Below are 15,303 nucleotides of genomic sequence, written 5' to 3' on the forward strand. Positions count from 1 at the left end.
AGGTCTTTGCTCATAATCTCTGACTCCTTCACAGACCCTCCCTCTGACCAAAGCGTTTCTCCCGGCATCTTGCGCGGGGTGAAAGGGGGCATGCCTCCGCTGGCTCATCTGACAACAGTCTCAAAAGGTGTCAGCTTGGCTTCAGGAGGCAGGGAAATGCTTAACGTGCCATGAGGGGGGCTCGGGGGTGGACTTGGTGCATGCGCCAAGACATTCCCCAACAGTTCCGTTGGGGCGTCTGAAACTTGATTGCGGTCTTCTTCGGCGGGAGAATTGACCCTGGGAACTGGCACAGTGTCAAACACACATCCTCCCTCCTCATTCAGGAAAGTCTCAACACCCTCTGATTCTTCCTCCTGCCCTAACGGAAGGAGTGGAAGCTCATCCAGCCCCCCTGCTTGATCCTCCTGAGGGCACTGGGGCTCAACAAGTGACTGATGAATACAAGAGATGCATTAGCTGCAAATGCCGGCATGGTGGCTGCAAACCTAGTAGAATGCTCCATGTTATAGCAAGGCACCTGAAACTTGAAGGAGTCCCAACAAGATGAGGTGGATTTTGTCACTTTATTGAAAGGATATAAACAAGGACTCAGTTAGCCATATGTCTTGGGTATGGCAAAGGTAGACCTTGAAGGCTCTGAGGACATCTTGAAAATGCCCTTGAAGGCTCTGCAGGCATCAAGAGTGTGTCAGGCTTTTTTGAGCAGGTGAGCAGGATTAGGACCAAAGAACAGCAGTACAATGTCCTGGTTACCGTGAAACTGAGAGCCTATTTTGAGTCGGAAGGATGGATCAGGACACAGAACGACTGAGTCCTTATGAAATATACAGAGATGACAGCCAATGACAGTGCTCCCAACTCTGACCCCCATGAAGCCGAAGTGGTGGCCACTAGAAAAAGGACCTTGAGAGAAAACATTCACAAGGGCATTGTTCTGAGGGGCTCAAATGAGGAACCCTGCAGTACCTTCAGCACCTTCTGTAAGCTCCAAGATGGAAAACAATTCCATATTATCAGATCGAGCAAACCAGCTCCCTTCAGAAAACGTTTAACTAGAGGATGAGAGCTCATCTGCAAACTTCTGTGAATGAATTGTAAGACCCACTGGACAGTGGCTTGGAGAATTGCAGTCTACAGGAAGCCCACCAGCTGGAAAATGCCAAACGCATACTCTGCCTAGCAGGGGAATGGGAGCAACACATACAGGATGCCGTCCGGCCAAGGAGACAGAAGAGCATCTACAGACTCAGCTCTTGTCTCTAGATACCTCAAAGAGAAGGAGGAATACTGTTGGATGTAGCTTCTACTCCTGCGGAATCACTTGCTGCCTGCTGATCCAATTTGCAGTGCCATTCAGGGCCCCACTGAGGTGTTCTGCCCGCAAGAGCAGCAGGTGTCTCTCGGTCCAATAGAATATTACCGAGGCCTCTGCCTGAATGGTTTGAGCCTTGCTGGTTCAAGTGAGATTTCACACAGGCATTGTCTTGACTGGAAGTGACAAAGGGCCAGATGGACTGCTCTCAACTTCAGCCAGCGCACTTTGAGTCAGGTTACACAAATTGATAAAAGTTTTAGCCTTGCTGGTTCCAGCTGGATTTCACGCAGGCATTGTCTTGACTGGAAGTGATAAAGGGCCAGTTGGACTGCCCTCAACTCCAGCCAATGCGCTTGAGTCAGGTTACACAAATTGATACAATGGCGTTTTAAACTGCTATAAGTTGCCCAGAGACCTGCAGATGAAAGTCAGAACTTGACTAAACAAGCACCACCTTCCAGGAGCACTGCACTTCAGCGCATATATGCCTATGTGAGTAACCTTGAGTTTAGTTACACATATCAAAACAGTGAAGTAAGCCTTACCAAAGGCTAAATGGAATTTTAAACTGTCTTAAGTCATCCAGCAATCTGCTTGTGAAGGGTTCCTTGTGAAGACGTAACTGAGCAACCAGCGTAGTTTACATTATTTTGCTAAGTTACATTTACCCCAGGAGATAGCCACAGGACCCTTAGAGCTTCCATAGAAGTCCCTGGATAAATTCAAATATTTGCTCAGACAACATGAAGAGCTGCAACTGTTCAGAGAAGCAATTGGTGTTTTGCATTGACACCCTAGAATTAGATAGGGCAGAAACTCTCATGTAGTTGACAGAGCCATATTCAGTTTAATTCACTTATCTTGCTTATTTACATTTTCCCACCGTGATGACAGTAAGATCCTCCTCCATAAGGAAGTCAAATTACAATAAGATCCTCCTCCGTAAGGAAGTCACTGGATATTATGAAGGGGTGCCAAAATTTACACAGAGCTTTGTGAAGGGCTGCAATTGTTCAGAGGAACAGAGCAGAGTCTTCAGCTGAAGCTCATTAGGCAATTTGTATACCCTGTCTACAATGAGGTCCCCTAAGGGAACCATCAGGTTACAAAGGCATCAGGTTATGAAGGGGTACAAAAGTTTACACATGCAGTTTTGAAGGACTGCATAAATTTACACAGCCAGTTATGAAGGGCTGCAACTGTACCAAGGAACAGATTGGAGCTTTTGAGTTATGAGGCAGTTCATACACCTTCACTACCCTAAGACCCCAAAGAGGTGCTATCAGGTTATTTTACAGCTGCCTCTGGAAAGTGCCTGCTGCACATCAAGCCTTTGGAGAAGAGGTGCCTTTGAAAATGGCCTGCTGCTGTTCAGGCCTTCAGAAAACTGGAGCTTTGAGCTGATACTCATGAGGCCATTCACATACTTTCACTCCACCAAGAAGAGCCTCCAGGTTATTCTACTGTTGTCTCTGAACATGGCCAGCTACTGCTCAAACTTGGGAGAACTGGAACTTTGAGCTGAGTCTCATGAAGCAATCCATATGGCCTCACTACACTGAGGTCCCTTGGAGGAACCAGGTTTTTCTAGTGTGCCTTAGAAATGGCCTGCTGCTGTTCTGGCGTGGCTACTCTGAGGCCCCCTAGAGGAGCCACCACATTATTCTATTGTTGCCGCTGGGGACAGCCTGCCACTGTTCAGGCCTAGTAAGAGAGCTCTCTCTGCTAGGGGAGGGGGGAAATCTGTGGAACCAGAGCCACAAGCCCTGAAGGCCGAGAGGGAGGAGGGAAGATAGAGAGGGCTTGGATTTAAAAGTCAAGGAAAGAAAATAGCCCCACACCGAAAAACCCTCTCATGCTCCTCACACCTCCCGGAAAAAGTATACAATCCTAAACACACAGAGAAAAACTCACTACAGTAAGGATAAAGAGATCAGCCTCAGACGAAGGCAAAAATGAACTGGAGTGGGACCAGAAAGAGCAACTAGGGTCTTGACTCCTGTGCATTCTTGCCTTTGGACGCTAGATGGCGCTATAACCCACGTGACAGCATGCTGGAAATAGAAATGGACTGCCTTGGACACTAGATGGCGCTATAACCCACATGACAGCATGCTGGAAATGGAAATGGACTACCTTCAAGTCAATCCCGACTTATGGCTACTCTAGGAATAGGGTTTTCATGGTAAACAGGATTCAGAGGGGGTTTACCATTGCCTCCCTCTGAGGCTAGTCCTCCCAGCTGGCTAGGACTTGCTCAGCTTACCACAGCTGCACAAGCCAGCCCCTTCCTTGTCCACAGTTGCCAGCTGGGGGGACAACTGGGCTCCTTGGGACTATGCAGCTTGCCCACGGCTGCACAGGTGGCAGGGCACGTAACCCCTGAGCCACTCACTGAGGGAATGATCTTTAGCTGGCCCTTGACACCCAGGAGACATGAGCAGGATTTAAACTCACGACTCTGGACTCCCAGCCAGGCTCTCCTCCCCACTGTGCTATACCAGCTGTCTGACAGCATGCTACCTAGGGAAAATTATTACTTATTACATTTATTAGTTACTTTTTTCACAAAAAGTGACCCAAAGCAACTTACAAAGGTGACAGATGCTAGTGGAAACAGAGCTTCAAGAGAATCCAAGTGATTAGAAGTGGTCATTCTGATCAAAGCCAGGATTTAAATAAATATGCAACTAGTTTCATCCATCCAAGGCAAACTGAGCAGAACTTCAAAACCAGCTTCGGAGTCTGTTGCTCAGGGAGAAACACTCCTTAAAAATCACACTGGGAACACCTTAAGTTGTCTTCTAGATCCTAATCTAAATATTTTCCTTAGCAGCCATTTTATCTACAGTTGATGGGAACCTCATTATAAGGAGGAAAAATTAAAAGAATTCTTCATCCATTCTGGGTCACAAGAGTCAGTAAGTGTTTCAAGCACACAAAAATGTTACCGTTGCTTTTACTGTGCCTGCTACACTTAAGCTACTTGACAGGGACGACTATCATTTTGGATCCCCATAAATAAAATGGAACGTGCTGCAAGGTGCGGGGAGGGGAGCAGCCGTATTTCTCAGTGAAAGAACAATGCATGATTATGAGATTCTGCATTCAAAATGGAAACTGAAGTGAAAACAGTACCTGATATTCGTAAGTGTACTGGAGTTCAGCATCCACCATCTGAATGTAGCATTTTTGATTTGTAAGATAAAACCTGAGTTGCTTCTTCCAGGCCCAGTCATCAGCACTCTGGACCTGGGCTTCATTTAGCTGTCGTACAATATCAATGTTATGAATAACATCAAGAATAAGGGCTTTAAGCTTCAACTCAAGGATTCCAGATTCTGAGGATAAATAACATAATTTCCAAGAGACCTTTAAGAGTTTGAAAGCAACTATATTAATGTTGCTTTCTTCAATCATAATCTTTTCACTTATGGTTACAAATAAATAACAAAAACAAAAAAAGTTTAGAGACGTCATTTATTAGTTCAATTAAAAACATGGGGGCATATCACAGGGCAAAATTGACAGAGTAGTCATTGCTGATTCCTTGCCTCCCCAACTCATGTTTACCATGGGAAGTCAGCTATGTCCTGCCAGTCCCAATTGTACTTCATATATTCATATATATGCTTTATAAACAGAACCACACATAACCCCCCCTCTCTCTGCCCAGGTACTTCCTCTCCCTCTCTCATATATACCACATATGCATACATACCTCCCCCTCTTCATTTATTTCTCTCTCTCATACTAACAAACATGCACATCCCCCTGTGCTCAAATGCATCTCTGCCCCCCTGACCACACATATATACACATCTCTTTCTCTCACATGTACACAGAGATCTCTCCCTCACTCCCTCCCTCCATTCCCCCCCACACACAAAGACATATCTCCCTCTCTCACACAAATCATACATAGATACAGGGCCGGTGCCAGGCATGACTGCGCCCTTGGGCACCAGCCTACCCCAGGCCCTCAGCATTTGTCCACATGCCACACCTACCTCTCCCATCACCTCAATGTGAATGCCATGTGCACTGTGCATGCAGTTGCTATCAACCAAGATGGTGGCAGGGGCTTCCCTAAGGGGCTGATGCCCCCGCCGCCATCTTGGTTGATGGCACACATGTGCACTACACTACACATGCATATGCCTGCCATCAAACAAGATGGAAGCAGGGGCGGTAGTCCCTTAGCGAAGCCTCCGCCGTGATCTTGGTTGCTGGCAGGTATGTGTGCAAAGCATGCACAGCATTCACTACAACAGGAAAGGTAAGTGGAGCATGTGGACAGGCATTTCAGGCCTATGCAGTTTGTAGGGTGGCTGACTGTTCCCTCTCTGCGATCTGAGGCAGAGTCGATGCTACCGCAGAATGCGGAATGGGAGCGCTACCTTCCCACCCTAAGGAGAAGCCCTTCAGGGGGCCCTCTGGCACCAGCCCTGCATACATACCTCTCTTAAAAACACAAATGTGAATACACACGTTACTTGAGCAACCCCCCTTCAGAAAAGCTTCTTCATGGGGAAATGAAGCACCCTCCACCAGTTCCACCTGGCTGGCAGCAACAGCAACCTGAGCATGTAGGGATCTGCGGCTCCTTCTTTCCACCCCAATTTTTTTTAAAAAAGCAAGCCCTGGCACAGGGCAAAAGAGGCACCTGTCACTGGCTGGCAGGTAACAGGCCTAAGCATGTGGGAACATTCCTGCCACTCCTCCCTATGCACCTTTCTCCTCCAGCTAGCCCTAGCATGGGATGAAGGAGGCACTCACTGCTTGTTGGCAGGCGGCAGGCAGCAGCAGCCTGAGCATGCAGGGATTCCCTGCTGATCCTTCCTTCCCTCCCCATCCTTTCTTTAAAAAAATAAAAACTAAGTGGCTGACAGGTTGCAGCAGCGGCATGAGCAAAAATGCCAGTCCACTTACCACAGCATTCTGACAGGGAAAAAAAACACTGAAGCCTGCAATCCACTTGCACAGGCTCCCCACAGTTTGGGAAACACAGGTCTCACTGTCACTTGAGACCCAAGGAGTGCCTATTTCCAGCTATGGCTAGTGCACCACCTACAGTTATTCTTGTAACCTAGCCTGAGTGATATCACCTCACATTTGGATTGCTGTAATGCACTCTTCATTAAGGTTCCCATGAAAACAATCCAGAAACTTCAACTAACACAGAATACAACTCCTACAATACTGACAGGTGTCTGTACAGTGTTACATAACACCTGTTTTGTGAAACCTGCATTGGCTGCCTATACATTATCGTATCAAGCCAAATTCAATATGATATCATTGATTTAGAAAGCCCTGCACGGCCCAAGGCTCAGGTATGTGTCTGAGGTTTCTCTCTAAATCATCCAACCTGGGTTTTGAAGTCAACAGAGGGGGCCTTTCTCATTATCCTACAATCTAAGCAATTAAAGATCTTAGTATGTGTTGAACCACTGCAGCAATTTGTGATTATTTCATAATTCACTGATGGTTATTGATTATTCATTCATAAATATCATTGATGGTTATTTCTCTGCATAGTACATTGTTTCAAATTCTTCTGGAAGCCTTGGTAACAAAAAGTAGTCTAAATAAAATATTGTAGGTTGATCACATACAAAACAGTCAATAACAGTACAGCCTTGCAAAGCTATACCCATCATTCCAATCATGCAATAAGGGAAAATAAAATTATTAAAGTAATTAATAACAGCAAGTGCACATTTCATTTATGACAAAATGATTTCAAGTCTGAAGAAAATGCAGCTGCAATCCCCGTTCATACCTGCATTGCCTGAATCTTCTGTATTGGTGTCTATGCTGGTATAATGCTCCAATTTAGCCATCAGTTCTAATTCTAACTGTTGCAAATTACCCTCTTTGATTGCAGATTCAACATCTTCTGTGAACTGAATTTGTTCGGCTAAACAAAGAATCTATTGAGAAAACAGTATTCAAAAGCAAGAATATTTACAAATGTCTTACACAAATTTTGCTACTTTGTTCAGTGTTAACCAAGCTACAAATCCTCAGTACTCTTCCACTAAAACATAATAAGCAAACAGCTCTGCAAGTAGCTGAATAACAATTCTATATGTCTATTCAGAAATAAATCCCACTGAGTTCAATGGGGCTTACTCTCAGATAGTGCACATAGGATTGTACCCATGGGCATTCATTCTGTATGAAAATAAAGGGTTATGATTATTTGTGCATAATAAGCAATAATTTGGATGCTTGTAGCACAGACTGAGCTGCTAATGACTCGTGTCTATGACACAAGAGATTTAAAGCAAAATCAACAAATGGTCATATCATGTTGCTGCTTCTACCTGACAGTCCCCCAGAAAGCTCAAGGTATATCCAGGCTATGCAATAGCTACTGGCACCATTCGTGACTGGTAGTGGTCACAGCTCTCAGCCTCAAATAGATTGGACCATTGGTCTCACCTGAAGGGTGATTTTCCTATGAGTACGGACATCACAGCGGGTGTTAGCTCCACCTATCGTGCGAAGGCAAGAATGTCTTTGAAGTCAAGACTAGGGGCGTCAGGCCCCTCCCACTCTCCAGTTCATTCGCAGCGAGTCTAAGGAGAAATATATAAAGATACAAGAACAAGGCCAACCGGCCTGGCAGCAGGAAAATAACACAATAGTACCATGCATAGTAACATGACTGCAACATAGCGGTATAACAGAACTAGAAGCCTTGACTTCACTCTTAAATTTAAATATAATAGCGTAACAGTAATATGTAACACATTAAAAAATATATAGTCATCCTCCAACTGGGAGGGTCGTGATGTCCGTACTCATAGGAAAATCACCCTTCAGGTGAGACCAATGGTCCATTTTCCCTATGAGTCCAGCCATCACAGCAGGATGTACCACAGCAGCCCATACAGGGAGGGACCCCCCACGTGTTAATCCTTATTAAGAACCTGTTGCAACACTCGTCTGCCGAAAGAAGCGTCAGCAGAGGCATAACGATCAATTTTATAATGCCTTATAAATGAGTGTGGGGTAGACCAGACTGCAGCCCTACAAATATCGGCAACAGGAGCATTAGTGGCAAAAGCAGCCGAAATGGCAGCTGACCTGGTAGAATGAGCCGTTATACTAGCTGGAACTGACAGCTTCAGGGACTCATATGCTAAAGTAATGCATGCCTTTAACCAACGAGATAAGGTAGAATTGGATACTTTATGCCCCATAGACCTTGGATGAAAGGATACAAACAGAGACTCCAATCTCTTGGGTCCTAGACAGGTATGTCTTGAGAGCCCTCCGAACATCCAACGAATGCCAAGCCTTCTCGAGCGGATGGGTAGGATTCGGGCAAAAGGAAGGTAAAACAATGTCCTGGTTGCAATGAAAAACTGAATCGACCTTGGGACGGAAGGAAGGATCAGTCTTCAGCACAACAGAGTCCTTATGGAAGACGCAGAGGTGTCGAGCAGAAGACAATGCGCCCAACTCCGAAACGCGTCTGGCAGATGTGATTGCGATCAGAAACAAGACCTTGAAGGACAGCATACGTAGGGGCACAGACCTGATGGGTTCAAACGGAGGGCGTTGCAAAGCCTGCAGAACCTTCGGCAAACTCCATGAAGGGAACCAATGGACAACAGGCGGAGAGCGTAGGGCGACTCCCCTCAAAAAGCATTTGATGAACGGATGTGAGGAAATATGATCTCCAGGAAAGGACACTGAGAGAATGGACGACAGAGTGGACGCATGTCGACGTAGAGTGTTGGGTCGAAGTCCCATCATAAAGCCGCTATGAAGAAATTGCAGCACCTGATGCACAGTGGCTTGGGATGGATCATGGTGGTGGGACTGACACCACTTGGAGAAAGCCACCCAGGTATGTTGATAAATACGAGTGGTAGATGGTCTTCTCGAGGCCAAAATAATATCAATCACTGCGTCAGACAGTCCAGCTGACCTCAAATGTCCCCGTTCAAACGCCACGCTGTTAGATTGAGCCAAGTAGGGTCCTGATGCAGTACTGGACCCTGGGATAGAAGGTCTGGCCTGACTGGAAGTGTCCAAGGATCCATCACTGACATTACCAGAAGATCTGAAAACCACGGTCGGCGTGGCCAAAATGGTGCTATCAGAACCAGCTGTGCCCTCTCGGTTCGCGCCTTCCTCAAGGTTTTGGCTAACAATGGTATGGGAGGAAAGGCGTACAATAGACCGTCTGGCCATGGTGTTGCCAGAGCATCCACTGCTTCTGCTGTTGAGTCCAGGTATCGGGCAAAGTACCTGGGAAGCTGGCAATTGCGACTGGAAGCAAACAGGTCGACTGAGAGGGCGCCGAACCGACATTGGAGACGATGGAAAATGGCTGGATGAAGTTTCCATTCTCCCGGAAATACCTGTTGTCTGCTGAGCCAGTCTGCTCTCACATTCCAAATCCCTCTGAGATGTTCTGCTTTCAGGGATTGTAGATGTTGTTCTGCCCAGACAAAAATGAGGGAGGCAAAGTCCTGCAGGGGACGAGACCTGGTGCCCCCTTGTCTGTTCAAATGTGATTTTACACACGTGTTGTCTGTTCGAATGAGCACATGGTCCAAAGGGAACAGAGACTGAAAATGACGTAGAGCTAAGTGGACAGCCTTTAGTTCCAGCCAGTTGATGCTTTGAGTTGGCTCCGCGGTGGACCAAACCCCCTGAACGTACTGGGAGTTGCAGTGGGCTCCCCAACCGATGAGGCTGGCATCTGTGGTTACAACGGTTCTGCGGGGTTCTCTGAACGACGTGCCCTTGGAGAGGTGTTGAACCTTGGTCCACCAGCGGAAGGAGAGGCGCAGTGCGGGGCTCAAACGAACTTTGCGATGGTTGGTGCTGGCAATGTCCTGTTGAAACGGCAACAGAGTCCATTGAAGGTGTCGAGTGTGTGCTCGAGCCCATGGCACAATGTGGATGGTAGAAATGAACATCCCGAGCGTTCTGGCAAGAAGCATGACGTCTGCGGATGTTTGTTGCATCAGGGACCTTGCGATGTTTGTGATGGCAGTTATGCGATCTGGAGCCAAGACCATTGCCTGCAGGGTGTCCAACATTGCCCCTAGATGTAGTAGGCGTTGGGTTGGTTGGAGATGGCTTTTGTCGAAGCTGACAAGCCAGCCGTAGGCCTGCAAAACATTGAGGGTGATCATTAAGTGATGATGGGCCAGCTCCTCAGACTTGGCCCGTATTAACAGATCATCCAGATATGGGTAGATATGAACCCCTTGGGTCCGGAGGTAAGCCACTAGGATGAGTAGCACCTTGGTAAACACTCTTGGAGCAGAGGAGAGGCCGAATGGCATCGCTCTATATTGAAAATGCTGGTGGCCAAAAGCAAACCGAAGAAACTTCCTGTGAGCTATACAAATGGGCACATGGAGATATGCTTCCTTAAGGTCGATAGAAGCCAGGAAGTCTCCTTCATGCAGACTCTCCGTAATGGAATGGAGTGATTCCATTTTGAACCTGCGATATGTTACAAAACGGTTGACAAACTTGAGGTCCAATACCGCCCTCCATGATAAATCTCATTTTGGGACAGCAAATAGGAGGGAGTACACCCCTTCCGACCTCTCAGTTGTGGGAACTGGCTCTATCGCCGCTATGTCCAAGAGGTGGTGGATAGCTGTCTGCATGATGTTGTGCCTGGCTGGTGCCCTTGGGCAAGGGGACGGATGGAATCTGTCTGATGGGGTTGCCCAGAACTCTATGGCATAGCCATAACTGAAAAGGTCCCTGATCCAGGAGACCGTAGTAAGGCGCAGCCATCGATCTCCAAAATTAAGTAATCTGCCACCTATGGGGAGGGCGTTAAGACTACTTGCGTAGGCGAGGGCCTCCCTTATATGAGGACGATGAGTTGCCCCTGCGCCCTTGGTACTGACCTCTGCCCTGGAAGCGTCGGTTCCAGGAGCCCATGAATGCGTTGGGATCATAGGATCTGAAGTCGCAGCCTCGTCCTCCTGGCCGTGTTCCTCGAAAGGGCTGGTTAGAACGGAAGGAAGGAAATCGCCTGAAGGGCCTGTGGTCGCTGTTCTTGACTGTGGCCAGAACCGGTTTGTGGGCGTCTTTTGGATCAACCAGCACTGCCTTTAGAGCTTCCTCGCCGAAGAGTAGAGATCCGGAGTAAGGAGCCCTGGAAAGGTTCAATCTGGCCGCTGAATCAGCTTGCCAGTGGCGAAGCCAGAGGGTGCGACGAGTGACTATTTGAGCCGTCATGGCTCGTGCCCCTAATTGAGTGGCATCCAAATTGGCATCGGCCACAAAAGCTGCTGTCTTACGCAATTTCAATAGTGCTCTTCTGAGGGCGACAGGATCAGGGTTAGCGTCCTCTAGAAGGTCATCCAGCCACATCATAGATGCTCTGGAGAAGATGGAGGCTGAAGCGGAGGCACGCATGGCTAGGGCAGTGGCCTCGTGATTCTTGCGGAGGGCGAAGTCTATTCGTCACTCAGTAGTGTCTTTTAGGTGGGATTCCCCTTCCCTGGGCAAAAGCGATCGTGAAACGAGGCGAGCGATTGGTTCATCTATGCCAGGGACATCTAACTTGGTGGCAAAGTCTGGGGCTAGGGCGTAAAGTCTGTCAGCCAGGTTCTTGAAGCGTCGAGCTTTGAGTGGATGGGCCCATTCTTCAGAGGCTAATTTGGCAATTGGGTCCGGCACTGGGATGTAGTGTTCAGTAGGTGCAGGGGATTTGAGGACCTTGGCCCCTTTGATAGCTGGGGCGGACGAAGTTGAAGGCGCTGTCTGGAGACCAAGAGTATTAACTACCCTGCGTGCCAGGGGCTGATAGTCTGAGGCATTAAACAAGCGATATGATGTATCCTCCTCATGATCTGAATCGTCGCTCCAGTCATCTCCTTCAACGTGGTCATTGAAGGTTGACTCCTCCGCATACGAAGCTTCGTCAATACATCTGCCTCTGGCTACATCAAAGGGGTTAGGTGAACAGGAAGGGTGAGTTTCATGACACGCACGATGTTCCATGTTGAGTTAAGGTATGGCAGGAACTTGTGGTAGTGACTGCATTTGGGTAAAAAATGCCAGCATGGCTTGAAGTTGGGAGAAGTTGGGAGAGGAAATCAGGAGACAGCTGCAGCCCGGATGTGGCAGATGTATGTGCCTGAGGAGCTATTGGAACAGATGTTTGGGGCAGTAAATCGGAGGAAGGTTCGTTTGTCGAATACTGAGCGGGAAAGCCAACAAATTCTTCAACAAATGGCAAATACAATTCAATATAAACAAGTGTAAAATTATGCATATTGGAGCAAAAAATCTGAATTTCACATATACGCTCATGGGGTCTGAACTGGTGGTGACCAACCAGGAGAGAGACCTCGGGGTTGTAGTGGACAGCACGATGAAAATGTCGACCCAGTGTGCGGCAGCTGTGAAAAAGGCAAATTCCATGCTAGCGATAATTAGGAAAGGTATTGAAAATAAAACAGCCGATATCATAATGCCGTTGTATAAATCTATGGTGCGGCCGCATTTGGAATACTGTGTACAGTTCTGGTCGCCTCATCTCAAAAAGGATATTCTAGAGTTGGAAAAGGTTCAGAAGAGGGCAACCAGAATGATCAAGGGGATGGAGCGACTCCCTTACGAGGAAAGGTTGCAGCATTTGGGGCTTTTTAGTTTAGAGAAAAGGCGGGTCAGAGGAGACATGATAGAAGTGTATAAAATTATGCATGGCATTGAGAAAGTGGATAGAGAAAAGTTCTTCTCCCTCTCTCATAATACTAGAACTCGAGGACATTCAAAGAAGCTGAATGTTGGAAGATTCAGGACAGACAAAAGGAAGTACTTCTTTACTCAGCGCATAGTTAAACTATGGAATTTGCTCCCACAAGATGCAGTAATGGCCACCAGCTTGAATGGCTTTAAAAGAAGATTAGACAAATTCATGGAGGACAGGGCTATCAATGGCTACTAGCCATGATGGCTGTGCTGTGCCACCCTAGTCAGAGGCAGCATGCTTCTGAAAACCAGTTGCCGGAAGCCTCAGGAGGGGAGAGTGTTCTTGCACTCGGGTCCTGCTTGCGGGCTTCCCCCAGGCACCTGGTTGGCCACTGTGAGAACAGGATGCTGGACTAGATGGGCCACTGGCCTGATCCAGCAGACTCTTCTTATGTTCTTATGTTCTTATGTTCCTTGTCAGAGGAAGCAGCAGGGGAATGGAGAATATCACTTATGTGTGCCTGAGGTGCTGTGGTGGTGGCTGGCACAGAGATGTAACGTGGGCGCTTTGGTTTGCTATGGCTGGAAAGATGTTTTGTCTTAGCCAGGGCTTTGGCGTGTCTGGTCTTAGTCGTGTTAGAATGTTGTGGCTTGGCTGTTTGTGGCATGCCTGGCTGATCTGGCACCATATGGGTTGATTGCGGCATGCCTGGCTGTTCTGCCATATTATATTAACTTGGGTACAGTACACTGCCACGGAGGGGGCAGGATGTAAAGACCCGAACTGGCTCAGCGTACGACCACGGAGGGGGTAGAATACACTGGCAGATGGCGGAGTGCACTGCCACAGAGGGGGCAGGATGCACTAAGGTATTAGCATTAATATGTTATAGGCTGTATTTAGACTTAGCACACTCAGATTAGTGCTGTAGGCTGGGTTTCAGGCGTGGTACACGGCCCCAGAGGGGGCAGGATATACCAATATAAATCAGATTTAGTACAAGTCAGCCACTAAGATTAAAGCTCCAGCCTTGATAACACGATCCAGCCACTAGGATTAAAGCTCCAGCCTTGATAATACCATTCAGCCACTAGGATTAAAGCTCCAGCCTTGATAATACAATCCAGCCACTAGGATTGGAGCTCCAGCCTTGATAATATAATCCAGCCACTAGGATTACAGCCACAGTAATTTTGTGTGCAAGTCAGCCCTGTGTAAGTCTGTCTGCAGCACGTATACAACACACATACGGATAGATAGCCTGCAGGGGAGGTATCCGATGGTTAATAAGGGTAACAAAAAAGGCGGGAAATTTGAATTAAAAAAATGGCTCCCGGAAAAAAGAGCGGGAAAAAATGGCAGAGAGAGAAGGAGCAATGGCGGCCGTCTGGAAGCGAAATGGGGGAAGGGCTGCCCAGCACAGTCTCGCAGGAGGAACCGTGGGGCCGAAAACCGCACTGGCGGCTCTAAAAAACCCCCAGGAGGGAACAGGCAGTAGGGGAAATGCGGCAGCCGCCGCAGAGGGAGCCGCCGTCGCCGTCTGCAAAGCCCTTCGCGGTGGGAAATTAAAGCCACGTAGCGAGGTGAGCTGAGGTAAAAGGGAGAGCTCAGGTAAAGGCACTAATGAAACAGCCGCAGCCACAGGCTTCAGTGGGGCGAGAACGGACCCGGGCAGGCTAAAACGGGTGACGGGGTAATGGCGGGAGCCGCAGCCGCAAGCTCCCGCTGAGATCAGAAGAACCGCAGCCGCGGTCTTCCGAGAGCGTCACGGAGCGCGGAGAAAAGGCAGCCCAGCAAGACAAGCCGCTAGAAGGGAATTGCAGCCGCAAGTTCCCAGGGGAAGCGCAGAGCCCAAGAGAAAGGGAAAAGTGAAGGGACGAGGAGGATCCGCAGCCACGGTCTCTCCTAGGGGTGGGGAGTAATCCAAAAGGGGAAACAAACTGCCCGGGCAAGGGAAAAAGGCTCCCCAAGAGAATTCCCCAAATTTCGGATACAGTTAAACGCAGTTAAACACAATACGGAGGGAAGGAGGACACTTGGAGACACACAAGAGACAATACCTCCGCGCCCTGTCAAACAAACACACAAACAAACACCAAAAGAACTTAGCTAATCGCTACGCTATATAGATCTCAATCTTGTTCGTACGAAAGGCAAGAATGAACTGGAGAGTGGGAGGGGCCTGACGCCCCTAGTCTTGACTTCAAAGACATTCTTGCCTTCGCACGATAGGTGGAGCTAACACCTGCTGTGATGGCCGGACTCATAGGGAAAATGACTCAAACAG

At 47.9% G+C, this 15,303-nt stretch overlaps 1 protein-coding gene across 4 annotated transcripts in view; it reads right to left on the reverse strand.

Moving 5' to 3' along the window:
* DYNC2H1 (dynein cytoplasmic 2 heavy chain 1) overlaps positions 1-15,303 on the reverse strand; it is a 438,789-nt gene that overhangs the window by 353,304 nt on the left and 70,182 nt on the right. For all 4 annotated transcript variants that reach the window (XM_061628720.1, XM_061628719.1, XM_061628721.1 and 1 more), the window contains 2 exons: positions 7,104-7,254; positions 4,457-4,659 (listed from right to left, as the gene is read on the reverse strand). In XM_061628720.1, the coding sequence (XP_061484704.1) occupies positions 4,457-4,659; positions 7,104-7,254 (354 nt within the window). The remainder of the gene's footprint in view (positions 1-4,456; positions 4,660-7,103; positions 7,255-15,303) is intronic.

The sequence above is a fragment of the Rhineura floridana genome, chromosome 5 (assembly GCF_030035675.1).
Source record: "Rhineura floridana isolate rRhiFlo1 chromosome 5, rRhiFlo1.hap2, whole genome shotgun sequence".
In the NCBI taxonomy this organism is placed as follows: domain Eukaryota; kingdom Metazoa; phylum Chordata; class Lepidosauria; order Squamata; family Rhineuridae; genus Rhineura; species Rhineura floridana.